The sequence below is a fragment of the Brachypodium distachyon genome, chromosome 1 (assembly GCF_000005505.3).
Source record: "Brachypodium distachyon strain Bd21 chromosome 1, Brachypodium_distachyon_v3.0, whole genome shotgun sequence".
Taxonomy (NCBI): domain Eukaryota; kingdom Viridiplantae; phylum Streptophyta; class Magnoliopsida; order Poales; family Poaceae; genus Brachypodium; species Brachypodium distachyon.
In genome coordinates, this window is record NC_016131.3 from 7,339,617 (window position 1) to 7,356,410 (window position 16,794).

General features: G+C 41.5%; 2 protein-coding genes across 2 annotated transcripts; both read right to left on the reverse strand.

Annotated features, from left to right (window-relative positions):
• Positions 1–5,920: 5,920 nt before the first annotated feature.
• On the reverse strand, positions 5,921–10,635 carry LOC100832822 (COMPASS-like H3K4 histone methylase component WDR5A). Its single transcript, XM_003560359.3, has 2 exons — positions 9,889–10,635; positions 5,921–6,510 (listed from the first exon to the last, which is right to left on the reverse strand). Exons 1-2 carry the CDS (start codon positions 10,549–10,551, stop codon positions 6,202–6,204), a joined length of 972 nt encoding a protein of 323 aa, XP_003560407.1. The 5' UTR covers positions 10,552–10,635; the 3' UTR covers positions 5,921–6,201.
• A 212-nt stretch (positions 10,636–10,847) lies between these two features.
• On the reverse strand, positions 10,848–15,355 carry LOC100845942 (lariat debranching enzyme). The gene is made up of 10 exons (XM_003559432.4): positions 15,196–15,355; positions 14,926–15,042; positions 14,291–14,448; positions 13,634–13,755; positions 13,258–13,451; positions 12,323–12,505; positions 12,109–12,227; positions 11,872–12,011; positions 11,486–11,566; positions 10,848–11,238 (listed from the first exon to the last, which is right to left on the reverse strand). Exons 1-10 carry the CDS (start codon positions 15,199–15,201, stop codon positions 11,138–11,140), a joined length of 1,221 nt encoding a protein of 406 aa, XP_003559480.1. The 5' UTR covers positions 15,202–15,355; the 3' UTR covers positions 10,848–11,137.
• Between the last annotated feature and the right edge of the window lie 1,439 nt (positions 15,356–16,794).

The following is a 16,794-nucleotide window of genomic DNA, read 5'->3' on the forward strand; positions in this document are numbered from 1 at the left end:
CAGAGACAGAGTAATTTAGACAGCCCAACATGGGAATATTGTAGCGTTAATTCTGCTGAGTATGCTGTTAAATGAGAGGGGATCATACAGATCTTTTAGTTTAGTCTCAGAGTCCTTGAGTATACAAAGTGGAGTATACTTTACTTGAGTACACGCGCAAACAATAACGGCGTAATGCAGTCATGTACGGAGATCCTACTTTGCAGGAAGAGGACTGCAAAATATTTCTCCCAGCAGCTAGCTACAGGCTGAAGGCATCTGCTTAATTCTAAAACAGTTCAATGAATGACAATGCATTAGGTCAGAGCTATCTCCCCACTAGATCATGGAGCTGGACCTGTTTCTTGTTTATGAACTATGACCTGTTTCCCAACTGTTGGGCTTTACTTAATTCGAGTCACCACCAAACAATGAATATCTACAACAAGCACTATATTCCCTACCTACAAGAGACCGGTAAATTAATGCATGTGCTAATTAACCATTTTTCAGTGGCACTATCAATTCAAGAAGCATGCAGCCAATCCCGCTGTCCATCTCACCATCAGGTTCAATAATGACATAATGCTAGAACCAAGAAAGTGGGAAGGAGATAGCATCTGTTTATACAAGTTATGGAGTTTGCATCTCTTTCATTTTAGGGACACGCATGCTTGATTCTTCCAGGCTCCAAGCCACGTACTCACTGCCCGGTTGTCTGCATTCATTCAAAGCAAGGAGCTAGCTTCTTCAAGGATCATACGCTTTCCGCTGGCTTTCCTTTGAAGCTGATCCATGAAGCATTGGAGAAAAGCTCACGAACCTAGCTGGCTAGCTTATGTGACAAACCGTAGGCCACGACGTGAAAAGAGTAAAGAGGGCGCCCGGCACCTTGACAAACTACATGTGTGCCTAAACCATCGCAATCTTATGTTAATGTACACTGTATTTATAATATGTAGAAGCGGTGCAATTGGTACTTACTTTCATACCTCCAGTGGCAGCCAGCGAGCTTAAACAGGCCAACTTGGAAGCCAACCAATTCATGGCGCCACATCAGGTGTAACCCAACAGCAGTATTCAAACCTCTCTATTAATTGTATAGTATACTCCCGACCTGAATTAGCTTAATCGATGATTTATGTAGCTGCTGCGTTATCAAGGCTGGTGATCAAGATTCCCGCCCCTGCTCAATATCCAAGAGATCACAGCAGATCTTGAAGATCGCCAAGCGCTGATTAAGAAAATCTAAACCTTTTTACGCGGCCATGTGGTGTCACCTTTCTTAAGTCTTAACAGTTGCATCGGGTTGGAGTGTCATGAACAATTAACATTTGAAATTTTAACAGTTGATGCGTTCTATAGTCGATAAGTCCGCACATGTACAAGTGGATTTCTGCAAAGTACAGCTAGTTCAGGGTTGTTAAAATTTAACAGCTTGTGGGATGAGGTAGAGGAGAGATTAAGGTCGTACCTAGTTCAGGTTCTATTTGGGTTGTAGAAATTTTTATAGGATTTCATTTTTTTAATAGAATTTTCCTATATAAACCCTTTGGATGATAGGAATGCTGCTGCTAAATCCCTAAGAATTGGTTTAATTTGCTATCCCCAATTTCATAGAAATTTTCGTATCCACTTCAACCTCTCTTTTTTCCACTCATTACTGAAACTTTATCGAAACGTCTGTTCCTGTAACTTTCTGTGTTTTCAATCATATGGTTTGCCCTTTCATTATTGTCTAATTCTTGTGTTTTTTTCTTCTAATCTGTGGTCTGTAACTGTTCACGCATTTCTCTGTGTTACGGAAATTGTCAGCTGTCAAGACCGGATAGATGATCAAGAAGAAGCTATATACAATGTCCAAAATAGAAATGTCTGTAGAAATATTCTTCTGTCAGGACAACTAGATCAGGTCTTACAAGTTCTGCTTGGCAAGCTGACTTGTCAGGTGATATTGTATAGTACATGACAAGAGTAGTACAACAATTTGCCTATTTGCTTCACAAAGTTGCACGATTGTATTGCCATGTTGGTCCTAGACACCTAGTGAACACCATGATCAACACATTATCATAGGAACAGATTAGGGGGTAAGTGTGATCTGTGGATGGCAAGTGGGGGCACGGGTGATCTGTAGATGTCAAGTGGGGGCAAGGGCGCCTAGCCGCCCATGGTGCAAGCACTCATCCATGTGCCAAAAGAGAATAAATTGAACCCAAGTGCTTAGAACTCTTGAATCCGCAGAAAAGACTAGGGCTCTCTGCTTGGATTGTTGTCAGTTGGACTACAATTTGCCTATTTGTTGAACCAAGTTGCAAGATTGTAAACAAAAAAGTTGCAACATTGTATTGTCATGTTGGTCCTAGAATCTAATGGACACCATGATGAACAACTCTTATAAGAGCACCTAGGGGTTAAGTGTGATCTGTGGATGGCAAGTGGGGGCAGGGGCGCCAGAGGTGGCGCTCATGGTGCAAGCGTTGATCCATGTGCTAAAAGAGTAAAAGACAATACATTGTACTTAAGTGCTTAGCACTCCTGAATCTATAAAACATACTAGCAAGTAGAATATTTGGCTGCAAGTGCTACTTAGCTAGAGTTATACCAGCAATCAGTCTTTTAGTTTCTGTGTGATGACAAATGTTGGTGCTAATTCAAACGAGTGAGGATGCCTAACGCCATGCTGAAAAACATTGGGCATTGTTAGTAACTTGGAGTTTAAAGTTGCCGACCGAGTATTGGAGATACATGAGGTCAGGTCTTGGAGCATCCAGAGAATTCCTAGCAAGTAGACTGATCGCGCACCCGAATGCGTGTAATCGTTAATGCGAAATCTGAAGATATTCAGATAAGCGTAGACTTTGCAGTTTACAGTCATCTTATCTCAGCTGGGAGAGCTAGCAAGCGACACAAGCTACAGGATAGTATATGTTAAGTATATCAAATCTCTTCTTCCTATCAGATCTGTCTTTTGGATAGATGGCTAGATAGGGTACCATAACATGGTATTAGAACCAAAGGTCTTGAGTTCGAGTTTCAATCCTCCCGCATTTTTCCATCATTATCCACGTGGGACGTGGGGGAGCTTCTTTCTTTTCACATCCACGTCGGATCTGAAGGGGGTGTTAAGTATATCAAATCTCCTCTTCCTATTAGATCGGTCTTTTGAGATAGATGGCTAGATAGGGTATCTTTAACAGTATATTGTATATATAGGGTGCTTCAGGCTTCAGCAAGGTTGGCGCCTCGTGTAGTACGTCCAGTTGAGTCGACATCATCTGCTACAAGATAAAGGCTGAAACAGAGGCTACGCCGATCCATGCATCGACCAGTGTTTGCTGGCCACGATTCAGAGGAAGCTTGGCACCTGACGACACACGACAGAGGAAATCACCAAGGCCCAAGATGGGAAAGCAGAATATAACCATTTGCAGATTTCTTAAATCTTTTTAAACCTGTGTGCGTACGTGCGGTTTACCTAGACGAGATCGAGGCTGCAGCTAAAGCCTCGCAGGGGTAAACGCGGGGCTCCATTTTTCCTTCTTATCTTGCCTTATCCCGGCCAGTATCTCACTGTGTGTTAGCATTAAATGGATTCTTAAGAGACCTGTCATCAGATTTACCCTACACATGCACGAGTTGGTGAGATCTGGCGTCAGATTTACCCAATATAGTATGCGTATGTGCATGAGTCGATGAGATCAAAACAGTAATTGCGTTGAGGACTAGAGAGCCCACGCATGCCGCGGCAGCAATGCATGGATGGCTCATGGGCCAATGGCCATGGCGGTCTCTAATTGAAGCAAACAATTGATCCATACCCACTGGCCAAGGTTGTTCGTAGCTAATTTTATGTGACGAGCACATGCTCTGGACTGTATTCATCTCTCTGTATCACAGTGGCGTACGTGGACATGCAATTTGCGCTAGTTGAGCGACATGAAGTTCCACTAATACAGTGCAGATATCGCCGGTCCAGTTGGAGCAAGGCAGCAAGTCCCATGTCCCAAAAGGCAAGAAAAATATCTTCACGTCTCAAGGCTCTCCACTTGGCATACTATAGTTGCTGCTGATGCTTTGACAGCACATCATAACCTGATTCCCCCCCCAAGAATATAAGCCTATCTGGAGTTTCAGGGACTGCTGCCGCTACTTGCTAGCACATCTACCGTGTTCTGAAACAGCAGACTTAACAATGAAGAGCTGTCCGTACAGATCCCAGAAATGAAAGAATGCCAATTATAGCTATAGTCCATGGATCGAAAAATGCCATGGGGCCTGTGTTCCTTGGCCTCTGAGCAGCCGCACATGACCCTGTTTATGCTTCTCCAGAGTCCAGAGGCAACGCAGTATGATTCATGAAAATGCCCTTCAGTGCAAGAGCCCACCTTGCACGCGAGCCAAGCAGAAAAGTACTGAACATAGGTTGATATATGCTATGCAATCATCTCAATTTTTTGGTGCATTCTTGCAATCAGTTTGTGGTTTTAACACACAAAGAAAAATCCAAGATAACTTCCAGTGCATGTCCTTATCGCCTTTTCTCTAATATATGCTGAAATATCTTCTTTGGGTAAGAGCCTATCCAAAATGCAAGTCAGCCTACCAGAAGTAGTCGGCACATCTAGGGTTGAGTCACAAACTATTCAGGAATATTTTTCTGGCCATTAAACACCTATTGTTCGACAACTTACTGATTTTTATGTTATCCAATTGCTTAAGCTAGATGACAGGCAACTTGCGGGCTGCAGCTGGTCAAAAGTCAAAGCACACAGCCAAGCAAGCATAGATCGCAAATTCAGCAACTTAAAAGACAATCAAAAGAAGAAGAAAAACCATTGATGCACACGGGTTCATTTCATTATTATGGCACATGGCGACGAAATAACCGGTGATTACTTCCCATTTTGTATGTGGCACGTGCATAGTTAGCTAAGCAATGGCAATCACCGTTGCTTGCAAGGATGAAAAGGCTACGGCTGAGACTTGAAAACAATTTAGCAGTTTAGAATCGCGACAAAAGCCAAGAATGGCTGGGCGATGTCTAGCTGGATTCCTGCGCGAAAAAGAATGACAAGTCATCGCTCTGAAATGGACAGTGAGCACATCTAAATTAGGTTACTCAGCCGGAAGACAAGCAGGTGTATGTAGGTGAGTTCAAGGCAAGAATGTGATGAACGTGGAGGTAAGAATTAGTTAAATGGTTAATCAACCAAATAGAGTTGGTCAGAAAGATAACTCATATCTGATGGAGTAGGATAATATGACGCCGTGCCTTCTTTATAGCTACGCGTCTCATGCACGTATGTATGTCCTGTCAATAATTCCACCTTCCCGTCCGGTCAGTGGACAGACTGCTTGGTAACAATTGCTTACCATTTAAACTGATGTATTTTTCATGTCTATAAACAAATATTTCGTTAAAAATCTTCATATTGCTGCATAAAAAAGGACAGCTTTTCCTAAAGGAAATAGGCTGACGACAACCCTATCTTGGTATCTGAAAGTGGCCCATGCTCTATATTGATCAATGGACCATCTAATCTAATTATTGATGTCGAAAACGAAGGCCAGAACATTGTGTTCGAACAATAATACAACGAAATTCACTGATTTACTACTCCCTCCTTCCCATATTAACCCATATTTCCCATATTAACCCATATTAAGTGACTCAAATTTGCCCAAATATACATGTATACCTAAAAAGTGTCAGATATATGTAATATTTCGTCAGTTAATATGGGACGGGAAGTACTATATATTCCTGTTTTTTAGGGAAGTACTATATATTCCTATGCACGCCTAACTGAGCCTAGTGACCTATTCAACATGGAAAGCCCATTTTCTTTGGCCCAACAGACTATCAACTGTATGCACTCACACGAGTAATCCCTGATGAACCTCTCAAAAAAAGAGTAATCCCTGACGACATAATAACTTGACATCCAAAGATAGCTAACTTATAAAGGCATCAAATGAAGTTTAATCATTGTTTCTGTGCCACCCTTTCATACAACCATCCCACGAACAGCTCTCCAAAACAGTTAAGATTACTTCACAGATCGCTTAGCAGTGAAGCAGGCCACACAACACAAAATTACACAGCCTAGGAGTATTCCATTCACCACCACAGCAATCTATAATTACTCGTGAAGCTAACTGGCTTACCTGGCTACCATCATCAGAAAGGTTATATAAGAACCAAGACAATAAGCTTGCTCAGGAACCTTGTTTCTCTTCGTCCTTTTGAACCCAAACTTTCACCGTCTTGTCGCTGTCAAGCGCTCCTGACGCAATCATGTTTTCGGTAGGGTGGCATGACACAGCAATGACTGTGTCAGTGTGTCCTTCCAGTTTCTGCACAATCTTTCTTGACTGAAGATCCCACATGTAGACACAGTTGTCTTCAGAACCACTGACAATGTACTTGCCATTGGTGATAGAAAATGCTGCTGGAATGCAGTATTTTGTGTTCACATGGCCAGAATACGTCTTTAGAAACTTCCCAGCTGAGAAATTCCAGAGCCTCTGCATAAATGAACAATACATAAGTAGTCATCCTGTGATAAGAAGTTCATCAAGGTAGGTTGATAGATACTCATCTAAACAAGAGCACCCAACGTGTTTTCTTTTTTATAGATATTAGATGCAACTCTATACATCGAGGTGGACCAGTGGTTCGATAATATGTTTACATGATCATTTGGCACCCAAAAGGCACATCAAAGTTATGACTTGGCAATTCGCTGGAGTTAAAACATAACCAATACAAAATGATTTGCATAGTCTACAAAAATGATGTGCAATGAGGAAAAATTATCTGTGGAACCATACACCATACACGCAATGCCTAAAGGACAAGACCACTGACATGTTAAAACAGCTAGTGTATTGTAATCTGGAAGTTAACTGTGCAGAAATGGTTTCATACGCTGGGAATAAGAAGATACACGAGTCATTTATCAACCCCGGGTATGCATTAGGCCTAGAAGGAATAAACTTCTATAAGGACCACCCTCACAATGTAACCATGAAGAGCCACTGTCAACACTCTAGCTCCAAATCTCCAACCAATGGTCAAACACAGGGGAGGATAGGGCCCTCATGTTATGATGGTTCCCAAACAAGACGTTCCAGCATAATAAACAGCTGGACGGAAGGTGGAAATTATTGCCACGATACGAAAAGCCATTAAACTTGAATGTTAGAAAAACAGGTACATAATTTTTTTTTGTAAATTAAAACAGGTAAATAAGAACAATATTATCATATTCACGGCAACTATAGTCTATAAATGGCAATGTAGCTGGTAAAAAGGAATTAAAATTACTTGGGTAGCAATAGTACCTAGATAAGTTTGTGAATTTGAGATCAATAGCAATTAGCATGCAAGCATTTAGATTGGGCATTTATCATCTAACTAAAAACGAAGTGATATTATTTCATAGAATCAGGGTAAGATGTACTCCCTCCATTCCATAATTCTTGTCTCAAATTTGCCCAAAAATGAATGTATCTATTCCTAAAAAGCGTCTAGATACATGTAATATTTTGACAAGAATTATGGAACGGAGGGAGTACCAGCCAGTTACGTGCCGTAACAGTAGATCCTGGCTAAGCATACATAATCCATTTGGATTTTGGAAGGAATAAAATAATCGAAGCCCATGTTTACATGAAAAATCATCATTCTTAATGGTTAGTTGAGGCTCAAGCCACCCTTCCCGCACTTCCGGAGTTAAAATCGTATTTTCAGCCATATCTTTTTTCCTATCTCAAGCTGTGACATAGAAAATGATGAAGACGAACCAACAATTGCTAGCCGGTGGATAGAACCCACGACTTGACAAACCAAACCTCTGCTCATATCTTCCCACCGCGGCAGTTGTGTGTCCGTGTGTATAGTGTAGTCATTATCCTTTTATCTTTACCTAAAAAAGCTCTTTTCTTTTTTATTTGAAATTCTGCCTTTTGGAAATCTTAACGAGTGCCCTTTTTTCTTCAAAACAAGAAAGTTTTAGTGGATAGGAGGATGCTCAGATATAGATTTATTAATTTCCTATAACATACTCTGACTCCCATAGGCTTTGTTACTTACATATCCACACCCATAATTGCCTAAAAATTGTAATCATAGCTCATCCTATGCTCATGCAAAGAGTTTACCATAACCTCTATAATTATTCCAAAAACAATTATGCTACAATGTCTGCCTCACAACACCACAAGAATGTGGAAGCAAATTATAAGTATCCTGATACTCCACTCGGCGGTGACCAGGGTTTTGGTTTAGGCAGTATTTTCAGGTTACTGTCTGGTAACACAGACCAAAACAAATCTCAGATAAATTCAAATACAAAATCATCAAAGATATATAACGAAGGTCTATCCCTGCACTTTCATGTCTGTAGTATTGGCTTGGCGGTAGAACAACATTCCTGTGGGCGAGAAGTTGGAGGTCAAAGTACAGACACTTGTTTTTTTACTTCCAATTAATGGGTGCAAAATAATAAAAAAACTACACTCACCGGGATCAAACCCCAGCTGTAGTGGCGTAAAGTACTTACCACTGAGCTGCATTGCATCAGGTGTGTGAATAGTGTTTGCTATCTATTTATTCTCAATTATTCCAAATTCAAAATTTATATGAATTTTCCCGTCCAAACTATGTAGTATGTATGGGATTTTCTGGTTACCATGGTTACCGTAAATCCAGGAAATTGCAGATATCATCGCCAGCCCAATGCACAATCATTGATACAACTAAACTACCTCTAGGAGACCAGAACAATTTTGGGAGGATTGCAATGATCAAAGAAAGATTAATCAGCCAAAACATTTTGGAAGTTGAAATCCCAAAAGGAGAATGTCAAATTTTGATATGATAAATTGGAAAAGCCGGTTGATATTGTACAATTTTACACATTCAGTTACTTCTGAAGAATCATATGACAACAAACAGTTTTGTAGTGGCAAAACAAATGGCAGGCACATAGATTTTTTTATAACAGGAAGTACTGACAAAAGGAACCAGCAAAGCTATATCCAAAACAAATCGATCGTCAAATAATTGTACTCATATCACAAATAAATCATGACAGAAAAGTTCTATTTGGAAGGTTTCTGTATTTTACAACTAAGTAATTCACACATTCCCACCAAGCTCATTGTCAAGCGATCACAAAAACAAAGTTCACTATCATTATCAAAAGATAACACACGACACTGCACAAGGATGTATATTTTATAAACTTGGAAAAAATAACATACTTCGTTTTTTTGCCACATCCTGGAGCATAGCAGGCACCAAGCATAGTAGCACTAACTTCGAACACAACCACAAAATTCCCAACTCTACTTAGCATATTGTAACCAAATAAGACATGTCGTGACTGGTGATGCACAGGAAAAGTGTTCTAGTAACTCTACTACCTCCTCTGGAAGGCTACCTTGTTTGATTACTTATGACAAGGTATGATCTACACTTCGTGATAGCCCAAATATTCCCATGAGCCTTGGGGTTCAAACTACAATGTGAAAATTACCATCTTCACCCCTGTCAAGTCAGCTTCGACATACGTCCCCAACGTAAGTGGCGAACCCTGATCCCTTATAAATGACCATAAAGCCTTCATTCATGCTTGGACAATACACCCCCATCAACCATGGTGTGGTCCACCTCAACGCTATGAGCGCCCCTTTCATCTCCTCATGGCCATTGCCCATTGGGTCCACATAAATGTACTTATAGCATTCCATTTGTATGAGAACTACTAGTATTCACTCTAGCTAAGAGAACAATCAAACATTCAATAACAGCACAGTTACAATTTCACATAGGGTGCGAGAAACATCTCTATTAACACAATATTGGAAAAGGAAGAGGAGAGGTCTTGAATAACTCACCAGGGTGCTATCAAGTGTGGAGGCAAGCACGAACTTGCCGTTGGGCGAAAACTTGGAGAAGGACACTGGGGGGCTCTCGTCGTCAATGAGGGTTTTGACGCAGTGTCCGGTGGCTGCGTCCCAGATGCGGCAGAGCCCGTCATAGCTCCCTGACACGATCATGGCCCCGTCGCGGTCAAAATCGACGGCGGTGACGGGCTCGGAGTGGGCCGGCAGCACGCGAAGGCTCCGTCCCGACCTGACCTCCCACACGCGCACCGTCTCGTCGAAGGACCCCGAGGCGAGGACGTTGCCATGGGGGCTGAAAGAGACGCAGAACGCGTAGTTGGTGTGGCCGGTTAGCGTCTTCACGAGGCGGGCGCCGCCGCCGGAGCCGAGGTCCCAGATGCGGACGGTGCGGTCGTCGGAGGCGGATGCGAGGAGGCGTCCGTCGGGGGAGAAGGAGAGATCGGACACGCCCTCCTCGTGGCCGACGAGCTCGGCGACGAGGGAGAGGTCCGAGGAGGACCAGACGCGGAGGAGCTTGTCGGCGGAGGCGGAGGCGAGGAGCCGGCCATCCGGGGAGAACTTCACGGCGGAGACGGCGCGGGTGTGGCCCGTGAGCGTCGCGCGGAGGGCGTATCCCGGGGAGGCCAGAGGGTCATCTGCCGCCGGCGCCGCCATTGCCGCCAACCGGAAAAGGGTTTGGGGTTTTGGAATTTCGGAGTCGCTGGTGCTGTGAGTCCGGAATTACCGAGTGGGGAAGCTCCAGAGTTTTATTGGGCTTTCGACATGGCTAGAGCCTAGAATATAACGTCAATACGGATTGGGCTTGCACATTTGGTGGCCTTAGGCCTATTCGTTTTACTTGTACCATGGTCCATTCCTTTTATTTTGCCAACTGCATAAAAATGACTTTCTGAAGAAAAGAAGGTGCACAACGTGAAGTACTTGATGCTGCGAAGTGCCAAACATTCATCAACAGAAAAAAGATCGCATTGTGTCTTCAAAAACTGCATTGTGATATCATGCAACTCCAGTTGGTTTTCATAACCTTGTTCTACACACAATGAAAGAGTCAGGATACCTTACAACCTTCCCCGCAGAGAGAGAGAGAGAGAGAAGATGTAACGTACAATCTAGTACTACAAGTTACTCTACCATCACCATCAAGATATCACAACACTGCGGCAGGGATGATGCAACGAACTTGTCCTAGTGAAACCTCAGCGAATTTTCTGCATCTTCAACTTGTCCTACCTTTAGTCCTTCATTCATCATCGTCTGCATCTTCAACTTCATCAGGGAGCTCGATGCTGTCATCGCCAAATGGATGTCCTGCCTGAGAGCCTGATACATTTCTATCCAACCCTGTCGGGCAAAAGATGAGGAACCACATGTCATCACAAATCAAATTCACGTTGAGATGTATAAATAGTACACCCTCCGATCCATAATAAGTGTCTCAGATTTAGTAAAACTTAGTACAAAGCCAAGAACTCCAAAGCTATACAAATTCTTGGCTTGGCATGTGTGAAATTTAGTGCTTAAATGTCAACACAAATGGTATTGAGCTACAGCCATGAGTATGCAGAGTATCAGAGAGCGAGAAACATACCCTCAGAATGAGATGAGTCCAGCAGGTATGGGAGTTCTAGAAACTGGAGAAAAGACTCAGTTTGTGGATTCCTGCAATGAACTGTGCATACAGAGGAGAACCATTTAAAGCATATTTCACAAGTTTGACAAGGAAATAAAATTCAAACGAAATGTCAAATGGTGTTATTGAAATCTTCTCAAATATTTATCAGAGAGAACCATTAGGAAAATGTTAGGATTAACATACACTTTTGTGCTACTTTTAATACAGAAGCAACTGGGTTGAAAGGAATGTACTGTACCATGAAACTAAAGGAAAAAACAGTATGGCAACTCGAGATTCAAGAAACATTTTGACAGTAGAATTTATACTATTTATAGCTTGTTGTTAATATTAGAGCTTACCCGCTAAGGAGGGATTAGAAACTGGCTTGGAAGGATCAAAAGGTGGGGCAGTCTGGACAAAATCAAATGGCTTAGCTCCACTAGCATTCAACTTGCTCCTAACCCACTGCCGGTCATCTTGAATGTCAAGCTGTTCATTCCTGTAGGATAAAACAATTGAATAACTCCAGATTTACCATTCAGTATTTTTGGAATATTGCGTACACGTTAACAAACAAAAACATTTTCTGCACCAACCGAATTGTAAATCGCATCCAAGTCAAGGGGAAAACACTATTGAATCTCCGTGTTATTGCAAGCCATTCTTCATCATACTGGATCTCATATGGTCCTGGATTGGACGGAATGTCTATTACCTAAATGGATTGGCATGACCTCAGAACAAATGTGAACAAAAATTATTTGCAGTTTGTAGTGATCCAGATGATCTTGAAACAGGAAATAAGAGTACCTGCAAAAAATTCCGTCCGGGAAGGCATTTATCAAGCGCGAGAAACTTAGTTGTAGGTCCATCCTCACCATGTTGTATGATAGCTGGAAACTTACAATGAAGATGGGCTGAAAACCAGTATGGTGGTTTTAGTTTGTTCAGTAATTTTGCTGCAGGTTCGCTGCCTAGTGTTCTATTATTGACCTGAAATGACCAAAAAATATTAGCAATAGCATGAGATTTAGATATGATACAATCCTGAGAGACATGTGCTGGGTAAGTATGAACATGTGTGGTTTTGATCATACACAATGCATGTTAGATCACCATGGTCATCAAAATGATACACAAGTTCTGGTGTCCTGGGAAAAGGCTTTCAAAATAGGTATACATTTGTTGGCCATAGGTGTGACTCAACATGATAATGTAAGAAGAACATTAGCATCTTTATGTAAATTTTTGGATGAACTGGTACAGGTTTACCTAGCTCACTTTCATACGAGTTATGGTGTCCTGGGAAAAGGCTTTGAAAATAGGTATACATTTGTTGGCCATAGGTGTGACCCAACATAATAATGTAAGAAGAGCATTAGCATTTTGATCTAAAATTTTGGATGAACTTGTACCGGTTTACCTAGTGCACCTTCACAATACCAATTAACGAAAGGAAAAAAACAACAGTTTGATGATCACATATGCTGGTAGAACTTGGGGGTTCTGATCTTGGAATTTGTTTCACCACAGTAATCACCATGAAAATGGCACCATTTTTAAATTATATTATTTGATGGCTTTGCCTCAAAATGTGGCATTATGGCACAAAAAAGTTAAAACACTCCCTTGAGGCATTATCACAAGGTTAGTGGGTGATCAGTTGTGAAAGGCATATGAAGTTATGGGAGAAAAAAATTGTTGCGAAGGCTCGAACACATAGTACAGAGTAATCCCGGTATTACCTCTTCTTCGAAGAACTTTTTGTCCCGAATGAGATTCTGCCAGTTTCCATACTCAGTAATGCCCAGAGGCCAGTCATGTGACATGAATATATCTAGAGGCTCCTTCACATGCATTAGCTTGAGAACATCATAATGCCTCACATGGTACACTGATCGTATACTGCTTTGATCATATGGAGGCCTCTCATGATGCCCTGCATATGCATCAATAAGTTCTGAATACTCTATCAGAGTGTACTGACATTTATAGTTGTGATTTAGGACCCTTCTTCAATAGCCTTTCCACTCTCTAGACAATGTCTTCTAGATGCAAAAGTAAAATAGTACAAATCTCCAAACTCCAAAGTTTGCCAAGAACAAAAGTAAGTAAACTTGCCTAAATAATAATGCTGTTGCTTATGTATTCCTGACAGTCCACCAATTCGAACATTCCCAAACTTAACAACACCAGCAAACCCCAAAAAGTAGATGTTAGGGGCTGCCCATCCGCCATAGTACCTGATAGTCATTACACCACAATAAAAATAGCAGGCGTTGCATTTGTAAATAAGTAAAACAAAATAAATCAACATTGAACAGAATAGTGATGCTCAAATACATTGAGTAAATCAATCCATCGGACTATCCAATGGCCGGAGGTTGTAATTTCTATTATAAATAAGAATATCAGTTTGAGACAAAGAAAGCATTAGTTTCAGAAAATAACCTTTAATTCCATTCCTTTACACCTCAATGTTTACATGGGCCTGGAGGCATGACTATGTAAGTGGCTATTGAACAGCACACTTCCACAGATAAGTGGAATTAAAGGTTGTTTTCTGAATCCTGATTAGAATTTGTTTTCAGGACGGAAGTTTGTATAATGCTATGGAAAGCTTTAGAATAATGCAGTTCAGTATTTCCCAATTTTTTATGTGCTAATTCTAGTAATTTTGCCTCAAAGTGAATGTGAAAATATATTTAGGGCCCAGAGCAAAACAAAACCATGAATTTGTATTCTGAAAATTGCATCAGGCATAAATGATAGACTCACAGTTCCCATAAATAATTGGAAGCTTCATGATTTCCACCAATAAAGATGGTTGGATAAGGAGCAACTGCTTGCCCTGAGTAGTACTTCCAAAATGAGTTCATGGTACGGAACTTATCTGGGACATTAACACACTGCAAATCACTCTCATTCCTAACAGCCTGCATGAAAAGGTGCAACCGTGCAATGTCAAAACAAAAGATATATTAACATCTACAGTGAATATCGTCGAACATTTAAGAATAGCCATGAGAACATTAACTTGCACAGACTCCAGAGAATGGAGCCAGATATGACTCACTAGTCACTAAACACATGTAAGAGACACATGATGCCCTAAGAAAGGATCCACTAACGCAAATATGGCAGGCTGCAGCATTCAATTACAGAGCCTTGAGAAGCCATAAGGCTATATAGTACACTTAGTAAATGGTCCTGATGATCAGATTCAAATAAACAACCAACCAAACAGCCCCACGCAGGTGCGAGTATGGCGGATGGCAACTAAGTAAACAGGACGCAAAACAACATTAATATTTGCCCACATTAGTCGGCCCAATTTGTAAAACATGCCATGTTTTGAAGGTAGAAACAGAGAATCAAGCGAGTGTGAGCAGAGCGGACTGCAGTATGCCCACCTGGAAATCGCCGCAGCAGATGAGGAGGTCGATCTTGACGCCCTCGGCCTCCTCGAGCTTACGCAACGTGTCGTAGACCTTGTCCAGCTCACCGTGCATGCAACCCTCCACCGCAATCTGAAATAGACACCCAGTGAAGCATTACGTCGAACAGTTGGCCGGCACGCCAGAGAAACACCCAGAGCCGCGAATGGAATAGCCGGTGCTCGGAGCACACACACAGCTCCATCCAAAGAAACGGAGAGTGTCAGAGCTCGTCTGATCACCCACCTTCATGAGAGGGGTCTGCGGCGCCCGGGAGCGGGATGGGGAGGGAGGGGTGGCGGCGCTCGCGCGAGGAGCAAGATGAGCGACGGAGCGAGGGGGGCTGGGGCGCTCGGCACCCGGATGGGCCAAACTATAGGTGGCCAACAGGCCCAGCAAGGCCCCTCAGGCCAAGGTAGAAAAAAAATAAAAATAAAAGAGAGATTTGGGCCAAAACTGGTTGAGTGGCCAAATGTAAAAATGAGTTGGGTTGAGACAGAATTGAACAGGTTAATAGGTCAAATGTATTGTCAAAAAAAAAATAGGTCAAATATATTAATCCTAAAGAAAGAAAAATAGATAAACGGTTCGTGCCGGCCCGGCCCGAGGGCCTGAGGTTGAAGCCCAGTCACGGCACAGGTGGGGCATCCGGCTGGCCTGTCCTGACTTTTATACTATTTAATGTAACAATATCTTTTTTGATAAGAGTCTCGTTTGCTATGTCGCATATCTATTTGATCTCTTTGGTGTTTAACTATGGAGATGTTTCTAAAAAAAACTATATATTAACAATTATAAAAACTTGAGTTGACAATCTACATCTATTTGTTATAGCCTTATATAAAACATTAGATTACCAAAAATACGTAGCACAAGATCATCATAAACATGTATGCAGTTTTTTGTAAGACATTTACAAAAAAATAATATAACTATATATTTGCCGTTGCTCCGTAACCGCCTTCTTATGAGCCCTCGTAAATAATAAATTGATTTCCAAAATCAATACAAATTCACCTATTCAAATATTAAATATTGAAAAATACAATGTCATAAAAATTATTAAAAACTGATAAACATATAAATCAAAATACATTGTTGTAACCATAAAATAAATATTAAATGTTATGTGTATGGATATTAATTTGACATACCTCAAAAAATAATTGTCTTTCGCGCATGTTCATGAAGTGCTGGACACGACTGATGCTTTAAGGAGCAGAGCAGGAGAACAACAAGCGCCCGGATCCGATTGTGAACTCATGCCGTAGCCACGGTTGAGGTTGACGAGACCCTGTTATCGTCAGAGTGGAGGAGGCGTGGTGTTGCGTAAATGGTCCGTCGGAGGAGGAAACGCCAGAGAGGGGGGTCGCTGGATCAGAGCGGTGTGTTGAGCGCGAGTTCAATTTCTCCCGATTCAGAGTTAAGACGATTGAGTGACTTTCCTCATGTAACTTATGCCTTCTGTCCATTCCAGATTACGCGGTCAGAATAAATCGAAATATGTATCCAAATAAGTTGGAACTTTCACAGAACGTGTAATTAGATAAATTTCTTGAAAAAATCAGTTAAGTTCGAACTAAAACTTCAAAGCTTATAATTTACAAAATACACATCAACTGAGATAAAATAAATCCAAGTCAATCAATTATACATCTGCTATTCCTATGGGAAAAAATTAGACATCTGCTCTCTCCGATCCTAAATTGTTGTCGTGGTTTTAGTTCAAAATCGGAGTAGTACTATTTTTTAAATTTTCTACAAGAAAAATGTGCAAGTTATGTGGAGATTTGCTCTCTGCTCCGTCTCTAGGACTATAGCCTGGGCCCATGGCAGCCTGCTGCT

Bases quoted from the DNA above. Each gene is read 5' to 3' on its own strand.
- LOC100845942 (XM_003559432.4), bottom strand. The intron at 12,012-12,108 runs GTTGGTGCAGAA...TTTATCCTACAG, and splicing joins TGGATGCGATTTACAATTCG to GAATGAACAGCTTGACATTC. The intron at 11,567-11,871 runs GTAAGCTCTAAT...CTGTATGCACAG, and splicing joins TTCTAATCCCTCCTTAGCGG to TTCATTGCAGGAATCCACAA.
- LOC100832822 (XM_003560359.3), bottom strand. From the start codon at position 10,551: ATGGCGGCGCCGGCGGCAGATGACCCTCTGGCCTCCCCGGGATACGCC. The intron at 6,511-9,888 runs GTGAGTTATTCA...TCATTTATGCAG, and splicing joins CCACACTTGATAGCACCCTG to AGGCTCTGGAATTTCTCAGC.